The sequence below is a fragment of the Bos mutus genome, chromosome 16 (assembly GCF_027580195.1).
Source record: "Bos mutus isolate GX-2022 chromosome 16, NWIPB_WYAK_1.1, whole genome shotgun sequence".
Taxonomy (NCBI): Eukaryota; Metazoa; Chordata; class Mammalia; order Artiodactyla; family Bovidae; genus Bos; species Bos mutus.
In genome coordinates this window covers 19,999,802-20,023,149 of record NC_091632.1, presented here as the reverse complement: position 1 = coordinate 20,023,149, position 23,348 = coordinate 19,999,802, and the positions used below count along the sequence as shown (strand labels likewise).

Sequence of the window (23,348 nt, the reverse complement as noted above, 5' to 3'; positions counted from 1 at the left end):
TTTTAAATGCTTTAAAAATATCTTAAAGCATTTATTTTTCCTGTGACAATAAGTTAATTTTACATAGAGACCAAAAAATGTTACATCTGTTACCAACAGTAGTCAAAAACTTAATTAAGACTGGATAATGAAGATTTGGTAAATCACCTTTGAAAGGTTCCTGCTCTATGTTCCATAGTGTGAAAAGATATAATCCAAATAGGAATTGATTATTTTTTCTTTTTAAATAAAGCTGTTGGGTTACTGGAAGTAATTTAGCTTTTTATTCCAGATGTTGAATCCAAAAACAACTTTTCCAATAAAGAACACTTTCTTTGCATTTTTAGAAGCTTACAGAAATCAGTATCTGTCTTACAGCTGTAGCTTTAGATTAAACTGCTGTGAGTGGTTTTTATGAGGTGATGCTTACTGCAGGCAGTGTTATGATGGCAGTTGGATTGCTTACTCAGAATTTATTATTGCTCCATGGTTTGCCTAGTCTTGAATAAATTTCTAAACTCTTTTAACACCTGTATCCTTTGAGCAAGCAGTGTTTTAATTAAGGAACAAATTGTTTGCTCATTCCCATGTTGTATAATGAAATACAAGAGGAAAATAAAAATGTTAAAGATTGGGAGAGTTAATTTTGATGTGACCTTTATTTACTTTATGTTCAAAGATGGCAATAACCATGGAAGAAAAAGATAAGTTTCTTAATATAGGGGGAAAAAGTTTCATAGTTGGGTTTCATAGTGGTAGGGATCTCAAGCAAATGAAGAAAGATGCTTTCTAGGAAAATGGGATAATGTAAGTACTTTAAAAGTGATTGTGTTTTCCAATATATGGTTCACAGTTTTTTTTAAAAAAACTGTAAATCATATACAGAATAAAGACATAAGTGTTGGCTGTGAGGGGTTGATTATATAATAACTTTTACCTTTAGCAGTCCTCGTAGGCTAAAAAGTGGACCCCTGCCCGCCCCCCCCCCCAAAGATATCCACATCCAAACCCCTGAAATCTGTAATGTTACTTTTTTAGAGGGGAGGAGTCTTTGTAGATGTCATTAAGTTAAAGATTTTGATACAAGGAGATTACCCTAGGTTGTCTGAGTGGGTTCTAAATGTTAATTACGTGTGTCTTTATAAAAGAGCAACAGAGAGAGTTTACATTTAGAAGAGGAGGCAGTATGACCACAGAGGCAAAGATTGGAATCATGTGGCCGCAGGTCAAGAAACGCCAGCAGTTACTCCAAGCTGGAAGAGGCAAGGAGCAGAATCTTTCATAAAATCTCTGAAAGAAGCGCAGCCTGCCAACACCTTTCATTTTGGCCCTGTGATACCAGTTTAGGATTTGTGGCCTCCAGGACTGAGAGAGAGAAATTTCTGTTGTTTTAAACCACCAAACGTGATAATTTGTTACAGCAGTCACAGGAAACTAATACATCAATCATTCTTCAGAGTATAAATGAATTCCCTATACATATAAATATAAAGTATATGGAGTATAAATAACTCCATATAAGTATACCCCCCCAAAAGGATGAAGAGTTAAAGTATAATATACTCCATATACTTTAACTCTTCATCCTTTTGGGGGGGGTATACTTATAGCTCAAACTCCTTAGACTAGTTCTATTTCAGATACTCTGAAAAGACCAGGCAATTTTTATGATTAAAGCAACTGGTAAGCATTTTTAGGCACAGAACTCTGAGGTTTAGCTCAAAACATGTTATATTTGAACCTCCTTTTGGGGAGAAGAGTTTTTATTCATTCTGGAATCTCCCTGGTGGCTGTTCTGTAGCTCCACTTTGGTAAGAGTACACTTTAGACTCCTAAAATTTTACAACACAATGTCAGCTGTTTTGCCTGTGCATCTGCTATTTAATAAGAATCCTTTTACCCATACTACAGAAAAGGTGCACTTGAGACTCTTATTGAGAATGGAGTTAGGAGTTTTTATGACCCAGCTGTCTGGGGAGGCCTTACAAATAGCTGTGAAAAGAAGAGAGGCAAAAAGCAAAGGAGAAAAGGAAAGATATAAACATCTGAAGGCAGAGTTCCAAAGAATAGCAAGAAGAGGTAAGAAAGCCTTCTTCAGCAATCAATGCAAAGAAAGAGAGGAAAACAACAGAATGGGAAAGACTAGAGATCTCTTCAAGAAAATCAGAGATACCAAAGGAACATTTCATGCAAAGATGGGCTCGATAAAGGACAGAAATGGTATGGACCTAACAGAAGCAGAAGATATTAAGAAGAGATGGCAAGAATACACAGAAGAACTGTACAAAAAAGAGCTTCACGACCCAGATAATTACGATGGTGTGATCACTGACCTAGAGCCAGACATCCTGGAATGTGAAGTTAAGTGGGCCTTAGAAAGCATCACTATGAACAAAGCTAGTGGAGTTGATGGAATTCCAGTTGAGCTATTCCAAATCCTGAAAGATGATGCTGTGAAAGTGCTGCACTCAATATGCCAGCAAATTTGGAAAACTCAGCAGTGGCCACAGGACTGCAAAAGGTCAGTTTTCATTCCAATCCCAAAGAAAGGCAATGCCAAAGAATGCTCGAACTACCACACAATTGCACTCATCTCACACGCTAGTAAAGTAATGCCCAAAATTCTCCAAGCCAGGCTTCAGCAATATGTGAACCGTGAACTTCCTGATGTTCAAGCTGTTTTTAGAAAAGGCAGAGGAACCAGAGATCAAATTGCCAACATCCGCTGGATCATGGAAAAAGCAAGATTGTTCCAGAAAAGCATCTATTTGTGCTTTATTGACTATGCCAAAGCCTTTGACCGTGTGGATCACAATCAACTGTGGAAAATTCTGAAAGAGATGGGAATACCAGACCACCTGACCTGCCTCTTGAGAAATTTGTATGCAGGTCAGGAAGCAACAGTTAGAACTGGACATGGAACAACAGACTGGTTCCAAATAGGAAAAGGAGTACGTCAAGGCTGTATATTGTCACCCTGCTTATTTAACTTATATGCAGAGTACGTCATGAGAAATGCTGGACTGGAAGAAGCACAAGCTGGAATCAAGATTGCCGGGAGAAATATCAATAACCTCAGATATGCAGATGACACCGCCCTTATGGCAGAAAGTGAAGAGGAACTCAAAAGCCTCTTGATGAAAGTGAAAGTGGAGAGTGAAAAAGTTGGCTTAAAGCTCAACATTCAGAAAATGAAGATCATGGCATCCGGTCCCACCACTTCATGGGAAATAGATGGGGAAACGGTGGAAACAGTGTCAGACTTTATTTTGGGGGGCTCCAAAATCACTGCAGATGGTGACTGCAGCCATGAAATTAAAAGACGCTTACTCCTTGGAAGGAAAGTTATGACCAACCTAGATAGCATATTCAAAAGCAGAGACATTACTTTGCCAACAAAGGTTCGTCTAGTCAAGGCTATGGTTTTTCCTGTGGTCGTGTATGGATGTGAGAGTTGGACTGTGAAGAAGGCTGAGGGCCGAAGAATTGATGCTTTTGAACTGTGGTGTTGGAGAAGACCCTTGAGAGTCCCTTGGACTGCAAGGAGATCCAACCAGTCCATCCTGAAGGAGATCAGTCCTGGGGGTTCATTAGAAGGACTGATGCCGAAGCTGAAACTCCAGTACTTTGGCCACCTCATGCGAAGAGTTGACTCATTGGGAAAGACTCTGATGCTGGGAGGGATTGGGGGCAGGAGGAGAAGGGGACGACAGAGGATGAGATGGCTGGATGGCATCACTGACTCGATGGACGTGAGTCTGAGTGAACTCCGGGAGTTGGTGATGGACAGGGAGGCCTGGCGTGCTATGATTCATGGGGTCGCAAAGAGTCAGACACGACTGAGCGACTGATCTGATCTGATCTGATCTGATGACCCAGGCTTCTGCCAGGGAGTCTTCAAGACTTGAGACTGGTTTACTGGGAGTCTGCCCAAGCGTAAAGATTGTATCGGTTCTCTGCACTTTAGCCCCATATCATTAATGATCAGACACCAGTGTACCTGGCCTATAGTATCTTCACCTTCTCAAAGATTATATATGTGTTTGGGGAAAGAGAAGGATAATTCAGGAAACATGCATTTGAATGTCTGTATATGTTATTCAAAGCTGTGGTTTAAGATGCTCTTTTTTTTATGCCATCTAGTGCCCCCTTCTATAAAAAAATCCACAAGTTTCTAGTGGGATTTGAGCCAGAAATGTTTCTGATAACTTCTTTTTTTCCATTAAGCTTCCAGAAACTACTCTTAGTATTCATCTACATACAGGTTTCTAGCAATAGACGATGACACATCAGCCCTTTTTGGTAACTTTTGTTTGTTATAGAAAAAGCCTTAAATTCTTAAGAGCAAATAAGCCTGTCAGTTTGATTAAAAATTTTTTTTTAATCACACAAGGCACATGCTGAAGCATTCTTATGTTCCTTTGTTGTTGTTATTCAGTTGCTAAGTTGTGTCCGACTCTTTGTGACCCCATGGACTGCAGAACGCCAGGCTCCCCTGTCCTTCACCGTCTTCCAGTTTGCTCAAAATTCATGTCCATTGAATCAGTGATGCTTTCTAGTCATCTCATCCTCTGCCGCCCCCTTCTCCTTTGCTTTCTAGCTTTCCCAGCATCCAGGTCTTTCCCAACAAGTTAGCTTTTTGCATCAGGTGGCCAAGGTATTGGAGCTTCAGCATCAGTCCTTCCAATGAATATTCAAGGTTGATTGATTTCCTTTGGGATTGACTGGTTTGATCTCCTTGCAGTCCGAAGGGACTCTCAGTAGTCTTCTCCAGCACCACAGTTCAAAAGCGTCAGTTCTTTGGTGCCCAGCCTTTTTTATGGTCCAGCTCTCATATTTGTACATGACTAATGGAAAAACCGTAGCTTTGACTCTGTGGACCATTGTCAACAAAGTGACATCTCTGCTTCTTAATACACTGTCTAGGTTAGTCATAGCTTTCCTTCCAAGGCGTGTCTTTTTAATTTTGTGGCTGCAGTCACCATCCACAGTGATTTTGGAGCCCAAGAAAATAAAATCTATCACTGCTTCCACTTTTTCCCTTTCTATTTGCCATGAAGTGATGGGAATGAGAACCCCATGAACATGTCTTTTCGAAAATAATAAAATTATTATTTTTAAAAGGGGGTTAATGTTAGAGAGTGTCTAAATCATTTTTTCCCCTTGTACTTCACCTGTTGGGAGCCTAAGAAATAATAGTTCCTATTTGTTGAAACAGAGAAAATTATCTCTTCAGTTTTATGGCTTATCATTTATAAAATGCCACACATTTTATTATGACCATCTCATTCAGCTTTATCAATGACCCTGAAAAGATTTGTCACTTTGCAGATTAAAAGATAAAGCCTTGAGTGTTTGTTCATGGATCCATAGCCAGTAACTGCTAGCGTTAGGATGGGAACTCAAGCTGATCCAGTTCCAAAGAACTCTGTGCTTTCTAGGTGTCTCATGTATTTTACTATAACAAGGCTATCCCTAAAGTATGAAGTTTGCTGACTTTATGCTTGAGGAATTTTTGGTTTAGTGGATTTGTTTTTCCTTCTAGGGGAGCCAGAGAATGATCTTGGGAGCAAATATATAATATAACCTAGTCAAGGAATTTGAGGGTTTTGGAGGTCTCAAAGAGTTGAATGGAACCTGTATTAGTATTGTCCTCTTTTTTTTTTTTTTTTTTCATATGAAACCTGCTCTTTGCCACATTTAGTGTCTATAGGGGCTTCCCAGGTGGCTCAGTGGTAAAGAATCCACCTGCAATGCTGGAGATGCAGGGAATGTGGGTACAGTCCCTGGGTCAGGAAGATCCTCTGGAGGAGAAAAATGGCAACCCACTCCAGTATTTCTTGCCTAGGAAATCCCATGGAAGAGAACCTGGCCGGCTACAGTCCATGGGCTATAAAAGAGTAGGAAATGACTCAGCGACTAAACAACAACAATAACAATGTCTATATGGTTTTTTAATACTCCCCTCAACCAATTTGAGGGTTAGAGATCGGGGTGGAATAAAAAGACACTTTGGAGAGCCTTTGCAGTACTTTGCCAGGTACTACTAAGTGAATATTTATGTGCAGCCATGTTATGTGTGTTCGTGTGTATTTAGTTGCTCAAGTCATGTCTGACTCTTTGCGACCCCATGGACTGTAGCCTGCCAGGCTCCTCTGTCCATGGGATTTCCCAGGCAAGAATAGTGGAGTGGCTTGCTGTTTGCTCCTCCAGGGGATCTTCCTGACCCAGGGATCGAACCCACATCTCCTGCATCGCAGGTGAATTCTTTACCACTGAGCTACCAGGGAAGCCCAACAATGTTATGATTAGCGTCTCAAGTCCCTGGATGAGTCTCCGAAAGATGAATCCATAATGTAATTGAATTAGTACACAAGTACACATTTTCCAGTAATATAGACACATAATTTAAGTATAATATATTTTTAATGGAAAAAAAACTTTAAGTGGTAATTTTAATTTCTAAGTTGGGGATTAATATACTTTTGTCCTGAAAACTAATTTTTGTATTCATTTAAAAAAATTGTCACTTTTCCTAAAGCCTGAATTGCAAGACATGTTTTAGCAACCAAATTCTTTGTGTCAGAATGATAAAAATTTAATAGCCAGATTATTCTGTCCTCGAAACCATGCCACTGTACACTTCCAGTGATTTGAGAACTCCTGTTTCTGTACACCTTTTCTAACAGTATTATCAGTCATCTTATTTCCTTTTTTTTTTAAATTTATTATTATTTTTTTAATTTTATTTTTAAACTTTAAAATATTGTATTTTGCCAAATATCAAAATGAATCCGCCACGGGTATCCATGTGTTCCCCATCCTGAACCCTCCTCCCTCCTCCCTCCCCATACCATCCTTCTGGGTCGTCCCACTGCACCAGCCCCAAGCATCCAGTATCATGCATCGAATCTGGACTGGCAACTTGTTTCATACATGATATTATACATGTTTCAATGCCATTCTCCCAAATCTTCCCACCCTCTCCCTCTCCCACAGAGTCCATAAGACTGTTCTGTACATCAGTGTCTCTTTTGCTGTCTCGTACACAGGGTTATTGTTACCATCTTTCTAAATTCCATATATATGCGTTAGTATACTGTATTGGTGTTTTTCTTTCTGGCTTACTTCACTCTATAATAGGCTCCAGTTTCATCTACCTCATTAGAACTGATTCAAATGTATTCTTTTTAATGGCTGAGTAATACTCCCTTGTGAATATGTACCACAGCTTTCTTATCCATTCATCTGCTGATGGACATCTAGGTTGCTTCCATGTCCTGGCTATTATAAACAATGCTGCGATGAACATTGGGGTACACGTGTCTCTTTCAATTCTGATTTCCTCAGTGTGTATGCCCAGCAGTGGGATTGCTGGATCATAAGGCAGTTCTTTTTTTTTTTTGGAAATACAGAAAGACTTTAAATATATTGACAGGAGGATGCTAGAAATGCTGGACCATAGAACAGAAGCTACCTAATGAAAGAAGTGAAAACAACAGGGGACTGAAAATCTCTGAAAATAAAGAGCAAATTTTTAAGGAATCTCCACACTGTTCTCCGTAGTGGCTGTACTAGTTTGCATTCCCACCAACAGTGTAAGAGGGTTCCCTTTTCTCCACACCCTCTCCAGCATTTATTGCTTGTAGACTTTTGGATGGCAGCCATTCTGACTGGCGTGAAATGGTACCTCATAGTGGTTTTGATTTGCATTTCTCTGATAATGAGTGATGTTGAGCATCTTTTCATGTGTTTGTTAGCCATCTGTATGTCTTCTTTGGAGAAATGTCTATTTAGTTCTTTGGCCCATTTTTTGATTAGGTCATTTATTTTTCTGGAGTTGAGCTGTAGGAGTTGCTTGTATATTTTTGAGATTAGTTGTTTGTCAGTTGCTTCTGTTTCCTGCATGTTCATGGCATTTCTTCCAGTTCGCTTTTCTGCTTCTGAAACGCTAATTTCTATCTTCTTCAATGAAAAGTTATTTTCTGTCATCTAAAGAAAACTTGAAATCGGTAGAAATCCGTGGCTGTAATCTGACGTCTCCCTCTTGGCCTTTTATCTTGCCTGCCATCATTGGGTCCTTTTTGGCCCCACCCCCACCCCCTAAACACACACCCAGCTATCAGTCATCTTAATTTTTGTCAGCATCACAGCCAAAAAATAGAACATATATAGATAACATTGATTTGCAGTTTAGTGATTTGTAGTGAAGTTAAGCATGATTTGATTTTGTTGGCCACTCGTAATTCCCATTAATTACCCATTTATCATTTAGCCTATATTGAGTTGTCTTTTAAATTGACTTAGGGCAGGATCTATTATATATTATGGATTTTGACCTTTGTTTATTATGTATGTTGCAAGTATTTTCTCTTTGTCAATTGGCTTATCTTTAAATTTTCTTACGTCTTTCTTTTCTGGTCTGATAATTCCAGTATCCCTGCCATGTCTGGTTCTGATGCTTTGTTTCTCAGATTATGTTTTTGTTGTTTGAATTTTCTCTTTGTCAATTGGTTTATCTTTAAATTTTCTTATGTCTTTCTTTTCTGGTCTGATAATTTTATCCCTATTGTCTGGTTCTGATGCTTTGTTTCTCAGATTATGTTTTTGTTGTTTGATATGCCTTGTAATTTTTTCTATTGCCAGCATGCTGATGTGTTGTACTGGGTAAAAGCAACTGTTGCAAAAAGGCCTTTAGTAGTGTGTTGGTGAGGTGTTGGGGGAAAGTGATGGTTCCGTACTCTTTTAATTGGTCTCACAATCTATTCCTCTGGGCTGTGAACTTCACTAGTGGCTGTTAGTTTTTTTTTTTTTTTTTTAACCCCTTTTAGGTGGGACAGGATGACTAGAATGGACTGGAGTTGTTTATTTCCCTTCCCCAGGTCACCTAGGTTCTGATAATATCCCAGCAGGTTAGGTTTGGTTACCTAGTTTTCTCTAAGGGCAGGCTTTGTTAAGAACTAGAGTGCTCTGGCGTATTTTAAAATGGTTTCCTTTCCCTCTCTCTCTGCTGGAAGCATCAAGGGATTTTTCTCTGATACTTGCTGTGGGAATGTTTGGGGTTCTGGAGGTAAATGTGACGGTATTTTGGGGCCTCCCCTCTCTGTGACTGGGTCCTCCTGGAGTTTCTAACTCTCAGCCTTGTCCACACTCAGCATACTCCAAGACTTTTTCAGGTACAGTGTAGAGTCTCCCCCCTGACACTGGTTCCTCCTGCAGTTGCGGTGTTGAGATTCCCAGTTTCTGTCTCTCCAGTTTGGGGACAGTCACTATGCTTTTGTCCTCCCCTCACTTATGGATCCTGGAAGAGTAGTCCATTTTTCAGTCTGTTCAGCTTTACATGCAGAACTGGAAATGAAAGTCTTAATCTTTTTTCTTATTTTTTTTTTTGAAAAGAGAAAGATAAGCTAGTAAACCTCTTTGTGTAGAATGCGTAGGAGTTTTCATCTCTTTCCCTTCTCTGCCCTTCTCTTTATGGGTAGTCACTTGTTACAAAAAGGCATTTAGTAGTAGTGGCCTCTGAGAAAAACTACTTTTAGTACTACTGTTGAGAAAAACTCAACATGCAAAAAAACTAAGATCATGGCATCCAGTCCCATGACTTTATGGCAAATAGATGGGGAAACAGTGGAACAGTGACAGACTTTATTTGCTTGGGCTCCAGAATCACTGCAGATGGTGGCTGCAGCCGTGAAATTAAAGATGCTTGCTCCTTGGAAGAAAAGCTATGACCAACCTAGACAGCGTATTAAAAAACAGAGATGTTACTGACAGAGGTCCATCTAGTCAAAGCTATGGTTTTTCCAGTAGTCGTGTATGGATGTGAGAATTGGACTATAAAGAAAGCTGAGCGCTAAAGAATTCATGCCTTTGAACTGTGGTGTTGGAGAAGACTCTTGAGAGTCCCTTGGACTGCAAGGAGATCCAACCAGTCCATCCTAAAGGAGATCAGTCCTGAATATTCATTGGAAGGACTGATGCTGAAGCTGAAACTCCCAATACTTGGGCCACCTGGTGCGAAGAACTGACTCATTTGAAAAGACTCTGATGCTGGGAAAGATTGAAGGTGGGAGGAAAAGGGGACGACAGAGGATGAGATGGTTGGATGGCATCACCGACCTGATGGATGTGAGTTTGAGCAAGCTCCGGGACTCGGTGAAGGACAGGGAAGCCTGCTGTGCTGCAGTCCATGGGGTCACAAAGAGTCGGACACGATTGAGCGACTGAACTGAACTGAACTTGTTGAGTGGTGGCGTTCAGTTGTTCAGTCGCTCGGCTGTGTCCAACTCTTTGCCACCCCATGGACTGCAGCACACTTGTCCTTCTCCATCTACCAGAGTTTGCTCAAACTCTTGTGTGTGGAGTTCGTGATGCCATCCAATCATTTTGAGGTTGTTGTATTGAAAAAGCTTTTGAAACCACATTGAGTATCCACAGAAGGACTTTGTGATTTGCCGTATGTGACAATGTGGAAAGTCAGCATGAAAGCCAGATATTTATGGTCCTTCAAAGAATGTTCTGAATATACTATTGATATTTTCCCTTTGGTTATTGAAACTGTGAACTCTCAACATTTAACTGTGACTAGATCTTTTCTCAGGATTTATTTTGTTTCTGTCACTGCTACTAAAATTATCTTGTCTGAACTGTAATGCTAATATTCACTTCACAACTTTGAGTGTCTACTTTGTGCAAGAAACATTTCTGTTTTGTTGGGTATCTCTTTTCTTATTCAGAAGTGTCATCTAGGTGGGGGTTGGGCCATGGGTAGACCCAGATCTTCTGTTTTGTGGCAAGGATCTTGAGACAGTAGTCAACTCCTGTTACTAGAAAGAATCTACTTTGTCTGACACTTCATTTCCCTCCTTCACGGGCTTCAGCTCTACTTTCCAGCCTTTCAGATTGTAGTTTTTATCTAGGCTATCTATTCTTACTCCTTTTCTCTTTCTTTGCTCTATGTATATGTCAGTAGTATGAATATCTAGATGACTCCCAAATACCAGTCATCAAAGTCAATTCGTTCTCACCTGAAAAACAAGCTAAATGTCTTTCATGTTCTTGGCTTGGGCAGGAATGAGCTGCAGACAGAAATGCAGCTTGTCACTAAACCAAAGAAGGGGAAAGTTTGTATATGATTTGGGGGAAGGATAGAATTTAGGTTAAATTTAAGTGAAAAAATATATATTGACCTAAAAGCAAAGAGGAACTAGTTCTGGGGCGCTTATCTGTTTGGTAACTGCCAGAGTGGAAGTGTGAGCTTCCTGAATACATGCAGTTCACGTGCTTTAGGCCAAAGTAGAATTTATAGCTCCCTCTATATATGTGGATTGTCTTGAGTCAAAAAATGGAAGTTTTCATCTCAGATCCCCTTTTGACCCTCCTTGGCCAGATCACAGGAGATGTTACTAAACATTGTTGATATCTGCACTGCTGACATGTTCTCAAAAATTGAGATACACCCTCTGTGTTTTCTTAGACTTCTAACTTTATTGAGGCTTTCAATGGCAAAGTCAAAGATCTCTCTTGGTAAGTGTCACATCGCACTTGGAAATATGTGGGTTATTTTCAAATATCTTTCGATACTGATTTCTAACATAATTCCACAGTGATAAGAGAACAAACAGACTCTATTTCAGTACCTTTAGACCATGGAATTTTTGCACTTTGTTTTATGTCCATGGGTATCTTCCACTGTTTCCTAGTTTATTGTCTGGGAACTTGAACAGAACTTGTATCCCACTGTTGTGTGAAAACTGTAGAAGTCTTAATTATGTTGAATTGGTTCTCATAGTGATTTTCAGGTCTACTGTATTCTTCTATTTCTCTTTATATTCATTCTGTTAATTTTGAGAGTTTGATGTTGAAACTCCAACTAAAAAATCTTAATCTACTTAAAAAATAATATATAGTGGAACTATATGTAACCTTGTTCTGTATTTTCCAGATCTCCTGTAATTGTGTTATCATACTTTCATAATTTAAAAAAGAAAGAAGAAAAAAAATGAGATAGTGGTTTTGGTAATCAGCAACATTGTATCCTTTTCTTTTTCTTTTTTTGTAACACCTGCTGTGTTATCTGGTAAGATGGCATCCATGCAGTAGCATTAAAGACTAGTTACCAGGGAACTTATGATTGATTGTAATACAGATTCAAACAGAAAGACTGGAAAATTTTCAAAAGTCATATTGATCCTAGTTTTCCAAATGATACTGTGATGTTTTGGAACTACAACTAACTTGTGGTTTACTTTCTAAATCTTAGTTGCCACAGGTATACCAATACCCAAATCAGATAAAATTTGGCTATGTTCAGCAGAATTGATATCTCTAGAAACAAGGCCTTAGGAGAACATTTTATTTGACAGTTCCTATTATTTGCTGGGGGAGCGTTTTAGACAGATGAAAGGCGTGTTCTGTTTATAGTTGACCCCAGGGTAACAGTGTGGGGACATGGGTTAGGATTTAGAGTTCTGAGAAATTCCTCCTGTCTTAGTAGTTTTAGTTTCTAATAGATTAATTTTGTTAGTACAGAGTTTATGGTAGAAAAGTGGCACATGTGTTTACAGGGAAGCTGTATTTAAAGGTAGTTTACCTTGAGTTCAGTGAATGCCAGAGTCAGCTTCAGAGCTGCATCCTTTGTAGGTTTGAGGCCATTGTTCTTTACACACACACATCCCACCTGACCCCACCCCACATATACCCTTTATTTGCTATTATGGGGCAGTGCCTCTTCCACTAATTTTTTCTGATTGCTGTATCGGTCAGTATCTTTACGAATAGGTCCTTGAAACTTAGAGGCTAAAGGATCTTTGGTTTTTTAATCTGAAGTATCATATGTTTGTTTTACTTTGTACTTTGTCAGTTTTCTAAAGGTCTTCTCACATTTTCAACTGCTGTGTTGGAAATTATCCAAATTTGCAAATTTCCGATCCTTTTTTTTTTTTTTTTTTTAATCCTGTATTTTAGATGTGAGCCTGTTAAGAAAAAGAAGGACAGGTTCTTTTTACATTATCTGTTGGGCCTGTCCCACAATACAGGTTGCACACCTTGATGCCAGTTTCTTATGTTTCCTATTTATTGTTCCATTCCTTGCTTTCAGCCTTGAGTTTTAGTCTGACTTTTAAAGGAAAGGCATCAGAAAAGGCCTGTGTATCACTCTTGTTTTCTTGCTTTTTCTAGTCCCTTGCATTCCCTAGTCTCCTGTGAAGTGTTTTGTACTTTCTTTTTTTCTGTTTTTCCAGCCAGTTTTCAGTTTTACTCATCTGAGAGGCTACAAGTAAATGGAGTCATTAATATAAGCCTGGGATTCCTGGACAGTGTCTTAACAGAATGAAATCCAATAGCGGCCATTAGTCTCTCTGCCTTATGGTTTTGGAAAGTTTTTTATTATGACTGTTAACCTGAACTGTACCTTACTTTAGTTTCCATTGGTTTATCTACCATTGTAGCAGTCTTAAGTGGGTCTGGGCCATTTGTTGTTTTCTTGGGGAAGACCTTGAGAAAAAGATAGTTCATTTGGAATTTCAGGGGAGGCAGTAAAGGGGAACAGAGTATAAAAGGTGGTGATGCCAAAACATAATGTTGGGTACATAAGGAGGGCAGGTTTCAGATAATCTGAATGCATTTTTCTTTGCTAGAGAGTCTTTAAATATACGCTGCTTTGAACTCCAAGTTTAAGGCTTCAGCATGCCAGTCAGAAAGACTGGCCAGCGTATATTTGGTACTTTTTCTCCTTTCTTTTCTAGAGCTTGTTTTAGTTGTATTGATAACACACACTGCAGACAGTAGGATCAAGCAACGCTCATAAAGTGGTGGCTTCTTGTTTAGTTGCTAAGTCATGTCCCCCTCTTGGCGACGCTGTGGACTGTAGCCCACCAGGCCTCTCTGTCCATGGGACTTCCCAGGCAAGAATACCGGAGTGGGCTGCCATTTTCTTCTCCAGAGGTTCTTCCCGACCCAGGGAACAAACCTGTGTCTCTTGCGTTGACAAGCGGATTCTTTACCACTGAGCCGCCTGGGAAGCCCATAACGTGGTGGCTAGAAACCATGATTTAGTCCCTAAAGTACAGAAATGTTAACCTTAGTCCCCGAGTACAAAAATGAAGAATGGCCTTCTCCATTAAACAAAGTGATGTCTCTTTTAGATATCTCCTATTGAAGATTTTAGAGAGGCTTATGGCAAAGTTTGTTGCTCCAGAGACCAGACACTGGTCTCTTGGGTCTCTTATCTGTTGGCTGCTAAAGTTTAACTACATAGCAGTTAGTAGAGCCTGTGCCATCATTTGATCTTCTGAAGATTGAATGATACAGAAAAGACAGTATTTCATCAAGAAGTTTCTTTCACAAAATTCTTTCAATTTATGATTCTCAGAGAATGGAGTTAAAGCATTCAGGGAGATACTCAAAGAACCACAGGATACTAATCGTAGAATTAACAAACTCAGCTAGTCTAGTGACTGTGCAACTCAGCTATAATAGCTGAGAAAAATTGCTGAGATTCCAGATTACCGTTGGGGACACTGATCAGGGATCATACAGGACCTGAATGATAATTTTAGTTCAAGGACAAAAGGCTTAAGGAATGTTTGCTTGTTTGGGAGTCACTAGTTCCAGTAAGCAAAATGAACAAGTCTTTAGAGTAGACTCAGTGGACAGCCTGAAAATTATAAACAAAATCCATGATTCATTCAAATTTGAAAAATTTGAACATTTCACATTTTTGCTTGGACAAAGGAGAAACTTCATGTGAAAATGTAGCTTTCTGTCAATGAAACAATGTGTGTTGAATTTTAGAGGGGACTAGAATTTAGGTTAAAGTTCAGTAAAGTGCTTTTACTTATAAAAGCAAAGTTGAGTTAATTGCTCATTAGGTGGAGTCTTGAGCAGGTATTTTAAAATGGTATCTGCTAAAAGTGGGAAATTCACCATCCTGGATACAGATGGATCATGTCCTTCGTTGTTTATGTGCCAGTGTAGAGTATATGACATTCTGTGATCGTGCAAGCTGTGTCTTTAGGCAAGTGTGATGTTTTTCCTTCTCACTGTCTACTGGACCACTCTCCCTCCCTTAGTGCTCCATTAAATAACTAGAACTCAAGGAGACCTTGAAATTGTATCAAATGGTCAGTACTAGGAGGAACTAAGACATTCAGCCAGAAGTAAAGAAAAATCAGGTGGGATGTGATAACCGTGTCCAAATATTTGAAAGACTGTTGTGTAGAAAAATGGTTTGGCTTAAATCAGCTTGCCTCCAGAGGGCAAGCTATGGGTGGATAGGTAGCAGTTTTGGACTCACCATTAGGAGGAGCTTTCTGAATTCTAAGCTGACTTAGTAGACAGGAGTTTTCATGAGTGGAGCTGTGAAAGTAGAGGCGGGATAGCTGGTGGCTTAAAGTGCTTAGACGGTAGATTCTGTGTTTCCGGGAAAAACCAGGTGGCCATGCTGAAAAGTCTGACATTTTCCTGACTTAGTTCTAAATTCCATGACCACTAGTTTCAGAAAGATAACTTGCTATCTTGGTTGAAGAGGATTTTCTGTACGTTAGTAATGAAGCATTCTCTGTATGCGGGCTGTTAGGTGTTCAGAGATCAGTGATAGCCTCTTGCTGTCAAGTAGCTTGTATTTATAAATGGAAATATTCTCGAGCTTTTCTTCATTTCCATTCTTGAACCAGTGTGTAACTTTTTTTTTTTTTTTTTACTATTATTCTCAGGATTTACAATGTCCAAAAATTAGTTTTGAGATTTACTTCCCTTTCAGATACTAAAATTGTTTTTCTCTCCTCTTTATTCCTAGCAATGTCTCAGGCTGTGCAGACAAATGGAACTCAGCCATTAAGCAAAACATGGGAACTCAGTTTATATGAACTACAACGAACACCTCAGGTAATGTAGACCAAGATAATTTAGGGAAAATATGAGACATATGTAAACCGGAATATATTTTTAGAAAATGAAAATTTGAAAGAACATAACCATAATAATACATTTATATACAAAATAGTCCTAATTTTTGTGTATGTTGGTTGACCATTCATTGAAGAAATAATTTGAGTGCCTATTGTGTACCAGGTCCTAAATTAGGGACTAGGTAAAGTGGTGAATAAAACAGATGTGGCATCAGCTCAGGGAGTTTAGACACCAAGCAGGTAAATTACACATATGAGAAGCTGTACATAGGTAAGTTCCTCGATGCTGTAATAATAACAGGGTAACTAGGGAAGACTATTTTGAGAAGGTGAAGACGGGAAAGACTGGGAAAGGAACAAGTTTGAAGGAGATAAACATTCTTAAAACTGAAGTCTGAAAGTTTGAAATGCCTGTAAGACAAGCAGAAATGCTACCTAGGGGTCTGGGCTAAATATAAAGTTTCAGGACTTGTCAGTGCATTTGGAGCACAGGAATGCCAGATTACCTAGAGAGATGAGCAGAAGGCTCAGAACTTCATCCACAGGAGCTTCAGCATTTAGAAATTAAGTAATAGGAAAGGAGGCTGAGAAGGAACAGCCAGAGAAATGGAAGGAAAAGTGGGAGATGAGAGGAGATAAAAAAAAGAGGACAGAGTGTTTCAAGGAGGATGCAGCTACTGTGTTCAGTACTACTGGGAGGATGAGTAAGATGAGGATTACAAAAGTGAACATTCGAGTTGGCAGTATAAAGTTGGTAACCCTTGAGAAGAATAGATTCACTTGAGTAGACTGTGCTGTGTTAAAGAGGGAGGAGGGGAGGTGAAGATGGATAGGTAACGCTTTAGAGAAGTTTGGCTGTGCAGAGATGCAAAATGAATGAAAACTTGAGGGGAACTTAGAATCAGGAACCCCAGCTCCCTCTGGACACAGCTCTAAGGTTCACGTTTCACTGCAGCAATCCTATGTTAATCCAGATTGATTTAGTGAGGAGGGAGAGATTGCTGAAGTCTGAGAGCAGACAGAATAATTGAAAGGGGAGCATGCTTGAGAAGGTAGAAAGGAACGTACATTTGATAGGAAGTGGTGTGCTTTCTCCTTATAATAAGAATGAGGAAGATACCTAATAAAGATCAGGTAGAGAGAAAATGAGAGCTCCTTTTAATGAAGTAAGGTAATCTGCTTAACGTTTACATGGTAGAAGGTCTGCAGATAGAAGAAAAGGTGTGAAAACGCTGTAGTGAAAAGAAAAGTGAGTTTTACTGACACCAGTCTGGTGTGTGATCCCTCCCCCTTTCCCCTCTGCAGTGCTACACAGATGCACAGGGACAGGAATGCAAACCCAGATGGATGGTTTTCCAGGCTTGGGATTTTGCTAGGCAAGTTTTCAAGAGGCCGAGGGGGACAGGCTTGATTACTAGCTGGGTCATCATCATACCCTGTGTGATTCATAAAATGGAGGTTATAATTCCTAAGTCAAAAGTTTGTGTGCATATTAAACTAAGTAAAATGCAGAAAGTGCTTTATATAGAAAGGTTGAAATATAAGAGATAACTTGATAAGGGACAGTATCCACAGTTTCATTGTCTTTTTTTGTGGAGTCATCAATCTTTGACCCTATAGAGAAAACACAAGTATGATGGAGAGCCAGTGGAAATAGGAAGTGTCAGTAAGCCTGTTGGAAGCCCTCATTTCTACCTGCATCTTCCTTTTCATGGCCACTAACTAGACCTCTCCCCTCAATCCACAGGAGTATTGGTGCCTTTGTTCTCAGTGCTGCCTTGTGGGAAGGGTAGGTTGTGGTAGTGAGGCCAAAAGTAGGAGTTGCTGATCTGTGCCTCTGGGAGATGCGGCCTGAATTCTACATTGCAACTCCAAGTGCATTTCTCACTGACAACAGTTTTAGTCATGACAGTTAGAAATACTAATACTTGTTACTTCAGACAGACGTGCTGTAGTTTAAATCAGTTTGTAGATTAGCCTGAGAACCTGACCACTTGGTATAAAACTGCTCTGTGGATCAAGAATGTTTAAGGTTTAAAAAGTGATTTTAAAACAAAATCCTGTTAAACTGTGCATCAGTTTAGTTCAGTCACTCAGTCATGTCCGACTCTTTGTGACCCCATGAATTGCAGCATGCCAAGCCTCCCTGTCCATCACCATCTCCCAGAGTTCACTCAGACTCACGTCCATTGAGTTGATGATGCCATCCAGCCATCTCATCCTCTTGTCGGGAAGTCCCCTTCTCCTCCTGCCCCCAATCCCTCCCAGCATCAGAGTCTTTTCCAATGAGTCAACTCTTCACGTGAGGTGGCCAAAGTACTGGAGTTTCAGCTTTAGCATCAGTCCTTAGAGAATATTTAAATTCATATTTTAAAATCTTAATGGATGGCATGAAATATATAGTTTATTATCATAGTGGTGCACTTTTGCAGATGGAAGAATTTTTAGGGTTCCTTTAGCCTTAACTTCCTCATTTTTCAGGTAAGAAGACAATGTTAAAATATTTAGAGTTGCAGAGCTAGTTGTTGAACTAGAACCTAAGCCATCTGACTCCATATTCAGTGCTATTTTAAAATTATACCAGGCTAACTTACCATTAGTTGTCTTTTAAATATATGATATGCTATCTTTAACATTATGATAACAGATTTATATAATGCTTTGGTGCTGGGGCTGAGGGAAGTTGAAGGAGATTATAGATAAAACAAGATTGGTTGTGAATTGACAGTGATGGTGACTGGATGATGGCTGCACAGGTGTTCATTTTTGTCGCTTCTGTATTCTTATATGTTTGAACTTGTCCATAACTTTTTTTTAAAAAGGTAGCATTTAATTTTAAAGTGATGTTTTTACAGGAGGCAATAACAGATGGCTTAGAAATTGTGGTTTCACCTCGAAGTCTACACAGTGAATTAATGTGCCCAATTTGTTTGGATATGTTGAAGAACACCATGACTACAAAAGAGTGCTTACATCGTTTTTGTGCAGACTGCATTATCACAGCCCTCAGAAGTGGGTATGTTAAAATGAGTGACACCTAGGTATTTAAATTATGTGAGGACGGTATTCTAGTGCTTTATCTAAAGTCCAGGTTGTAATTGTTGGAGAATCTTTGTTTTGAAACAGTTGGTTTTATATAATTTTAGAAGCTTTTCAGGATGAGTTTTTATTTTGAGGAAACTACAAAGCTTGAAACCATGGCTTTTCCACTTCTTAGGTATGTAAAATAATACCCTGATGAAAGCTATTTTAATAAAATAATTGATAACATGAATATATATTAATGGATACTTTTTCCTTATATGGCATGGATATCAGAAAGGGGAACTTTATATTAGGAAAAACTAGATTTTCATTTCTAAATGGTTATATATAAATTATCACAAGGAAGTATTTAGATTTTTCTCTATTGGCAAGTAGTAGAGAGTATCTCAGTTTTCAGAGATCGTGCTTATAGCCACTAGTCAGATATTCACGGAAAGTCAGGTAATCAGTTTAACTTTCTGTGACTTAGTAAAGGTATTGGGGAAAAGATGATAATAATCTGGAAGCTGGCTATTTTTGTCTTCAGCCCAAAGATACTAGCATTACTTACATTTCTTTTCCCTCTTTTTATTTAGCAATAAAGAATGCCCTACCTGTCGGAAAAAGCTAGTTTCCAAAAGATCACTAAGACCAGACCCAAACTTCGATGCACTCATCAGCAAAATTTATCCGAGTCGTGATGAGTATGAAGCTCATCAAGAAAGAGTATTAGCCAGGATCAACAAGCACAATAATCAGCAGGCACTCAGCCACAGCATTGAGGAGGGACTGAAGATTCAGGCTATGAACAGGTAGGGGCGAGAGGCAGAGACGGTGGCCGCTTTTCTTAGTGTTTTATTAAAGACTGAATTTACTTACCGCCTTCCATTTTGAAAAGATAAAATGCAGTAACCAACAGTAGTTCTCTGTAATTAGTTTTTCATGCAGGTATAATATATGTTTCCTGGGGTAATAGGGGATTCCTTTAAAGTAATAGAATCTTAAAAACAAAACAGAAACCTCTCATATACCCACTTCTGTCTCCACTCACCACTGTACTTCTCTTCTTCTCTTCATAAGAGTTGTCTGTGCTCACCAGCTCCGATTTCTTCCCATTTTGAACTCCCCCAGTCAGGCTTCACCCTGACTCCTCATATCACCCTTGTCAAAGTTATCATTGACCTCCACATGGAAAAATCTAGTCACTGATTCTGAGATCTAATCTTACTTAATATTTTACACAGTTAATTTCTCTTTGATTGGTTTTCTTTACCTGTCTTTCAAGAGATCATATTCTCCTGATTCCCTTTGTATGTCATTAGCTGTTTCTTGTCTCCAAACTTAACATGTTCAGTACTGAATTGTCAGTTTTTACCCCCTACTTCTCTTCTTTCTTGCTTGTTTCAGTTGATGGCAAAACCATCATCACACTTGCTTTAGCCAAAAATTTTGGGGTTACTTTTAATCTCTCTCCTTTTTTCCCCAGCCTGTATACCAGTCTGCAAGTAAATATATTTTTAGCTTTTCCCATAATACATCCAAGTTGGTATAAGCAGCCACTGTCTTTCATTTGAAGTATTGAAGTAGCCTCCTGATTTGTCTTTCTACTTTCCATGCTTACTGCCATACCATCTGTTCAAAGCACAGCAGCCAGAATGATAAGGTGAAAGTCAGGTCCAAATTCTCCTTTGCTTTGAGGCCTCTAATATCTTCTCTTCATATTCAGGCTAAAAGACCTTAATGGTAGCTTCCAAAGCCCTACATAATCTGAGCACTTTCTTCACCCCACTCTTTTTTCTGCTCTGACATCTCCTTATATGTTTAGGCCTCAGGGGGAGTCAGGACTTTCCAAAGCCACATCCCAGTCTCGCGGCTTTCACTTTGGCTGAACATCAGAATCACTTGGGAAGTTTTTGAATCCTAGAGCCTCAAAGTTATCACTCCAGGCTAAGTAAATCAAAATCTTTGACTGGGGAATATGCATTCATATTTAAAGGTTCTAGAAGTGATTCTGAAATGCAGACTTTCAGTCATCTACCCAGAGAAAGAATCCCCTTTGTGAAATCCTTTATAGATAGACTTTTGATTTTGCTTGAACATTTCTAGTGGTGGGAGTATGTGACAGAAGCTTTGTTCAGTTGTTAACAACATTATTAAAGCTTCTTCGGTGTTTTTCAGACTTAGCAAGCTTGTTTATGCCTTGGTGCCTTTATACTTACTGTTCTGTCTTTCAGGAACCTCTTCTAGATAATCTGCATGGCATACACTATTTTTTCAAGTGTCTGCTAAGTTTCCATTTTCCACCCCAGTTATAAAGTGATGGTATTGTTAACTGCCTTGACGGTTGTTTTGATGAATAAATAAGATGTGTGCACGAAGCGCCTTGCCCAGTTACCGGTTTATAGTATTTGAGCTTGTTAGAGAGATGCTTCTGTATTCATGCTCTGTATTTAGATATCTCATCTTTTGCTTTAGAATAATTTTGCATTGCATTAGCCGACTTTGGGTGAGGTCAGCAGGCAGAGAGTGCTGACATATCTGAATTATACCTTTGTTTCGATTTAAAATCTCATAAGAAAAGTCTCCAAATGTAAATAAGTATTTGCCAGTAGTCCCCATAATCAAAAAAGAAATTTTTTCAGTGAATGTAAATATTTGTTAAATTTGTTCGAATGTTTGCCTGTGTGTGTTTCCCTAAACTTTTCAGGGACATGTGGGAAATAGATGCCGTTATTCAACTTGGAGCAAATTCAGTTATTAACATGTTTTTAGAATTTAGGTTTTTTTTTGTCCACACTAAAGTGGCTTCAAGATCTCAATTCCCCAACCAAGGGTTGAACCCAGGCCACAGCAATAAAAGTCTGGAACCCTAACCTCTAGGCTACCAGGGAACTTAGAATTTAATAACTTCAATGAATGTACTTCTAACTTGATGCATTAAGAAGGCCTACATGTAAATTTCATGCAACCTGTTTTTGTGTTATTTTCCTCTTAACTAGATTACAGCGAGGTAAGAAACAACAGATTGAAAATGGTAGCGGAGCAGAAGACAATGGAGACAGTTCTCACTGTAGTAATGCATCCACGCATAGCAATCAGGAAGCAGGACCTAGTAACAAACGGACCAAAACATCTGATGATTCCGGGCTTGAGCTTGATAATAATAATGCAACAGTGGCAATTGACCCAGTAATGGATGGCGCTAGTGAAATTGAATTAGTATTCAGGCCTCATCCCACACTTATGGAAAAAGATGACAGTGCACAGACAAGGTAAGTGTGGGTTAGTTTCAGATTGTCTGAATTTAGAATGGTTACTTTGGAGTTAGAAAGCAATTTCAGGTAAGAATTAAGGGTGATATTTGTCATCCTATTGTTGCCAGAGGCCAGCTGGATAGTTTAGCTGCCTGCATTTTGTTTTCTTTATTCCTCATGTGCTTGCCGTCTACACATGCATATCTGAAAGGAATGACCCTCCTAGGCAGAGGAGGAGAAAGAATCATTTAAATGTCTTTACAGTAATGCTCTAAAATTTTTGGCTGGCCAGCATGGCTGCTTTATTACATCTCTCCAAAGAGCACACTACCTGCCATCAAGTGCAGATACGCATCAGGTTGAGTGAGTGATTGAATGATACACCATGCTTTAAAAAAAAACATGAAAATTAGCACTTACGCTCATTCTGAAAAACCTAAAAAAGACAAGAAGAAATTTGCTTTTATTCTTAGCAGTATTCTTGCTGCTATAGATTCAGAACTGATTGTTGGGGTTGAGCGATATGTTCTGTTTTTCCTCTTAGTACAGTGTGTATTTGATTTTTGTTATTTTATGTCATATATTATGGATGGTAAGGTAGGTAGAGCTTTCATGGCCTGGTGGATGTGAGCTTGTACTTTTCTCTCTTCTGTACCTTTCAATAAGAAATTTTTAGATAATAGAGGAATAAATTTCTGATATTATTTTGTCAACATTTGAGATATTTGCATTTGGTATGGCTTTTTGGAAATGTTTTATAACTTACATACATTTTTATCATTAATCTAGAAATTAAGGTTTTAATGATTTGTTTTTCCAGATACATAAAGACTTCAGGTAATGCCACTGTTGATCACTTATCCAAGTATCTGGCTGTGAGGTTAGCTTTAGAAGAACTTCGAAGCAAAGGAGAATCAAACCAGATGAACCTTGATACGGCCAGTGAGAAGCAGTATACCATTTACATAGCAACAGCCAGTGGCCAGTTCACTGTAAGTATTTAAAATAATAGGCTGTTGATATTGGGGGCACATTGAACATCTGAGAGTGGCAAGTTGTGGGGTGGGGCCTAATAAAACGGTGCATACACTGAAGAGAAATTGCAGCAGGGTAGTTAACTTGATATATCCATTTTTCTTTTATGAATGGTATAAGTGACAACAAGTTTATCCTGTTTTTTTTT

General features: G+C 39.0%; 1 protein-coding gene across 2 annotated transcripts in view; it reads left to right on the top strand.

Annotated features, from left to right (window-relative positions):
* RNF2 (ring finger protein 2) overlaps nucleotides 1-23,348 on the top strand; it is a 44,858-nt gene that overhangs the window by 19,452 nt on the left and 2,058 nt on the right. For both annotated transcript variants that reach the window (XM_070384805.1, XM_070384806.1), the window contains exons 2-6: nucleotides 15,776-15,864; nucleotides 18,743-18,903; nucleotides 19,508-19,723; nucleotides 21,911-22,183; nucleotides 22,986-23,157. In XM_070384805.1, the coding sequence (XP_070240906.1) occupies nucleotides 15,778-15,864; nucleotides 18,743-18,903; nucleotides 19,508-19,723; nucleotides 21,911-22,183; nucleotides 22,986-23,157 (909 nt within the window). In that variant the 5' untranslated portion in view covers nucleotides 15,776-15,777. The remainder of the gene's footprint in view (nucleotides 1-15,775; nucleotides 15,865-18,742; nucleotides 18,904-19,507; nucleotides 19,724-21,910; nucleotides 22,184-22,985; nucleotides 23,158-23,348) is intronic.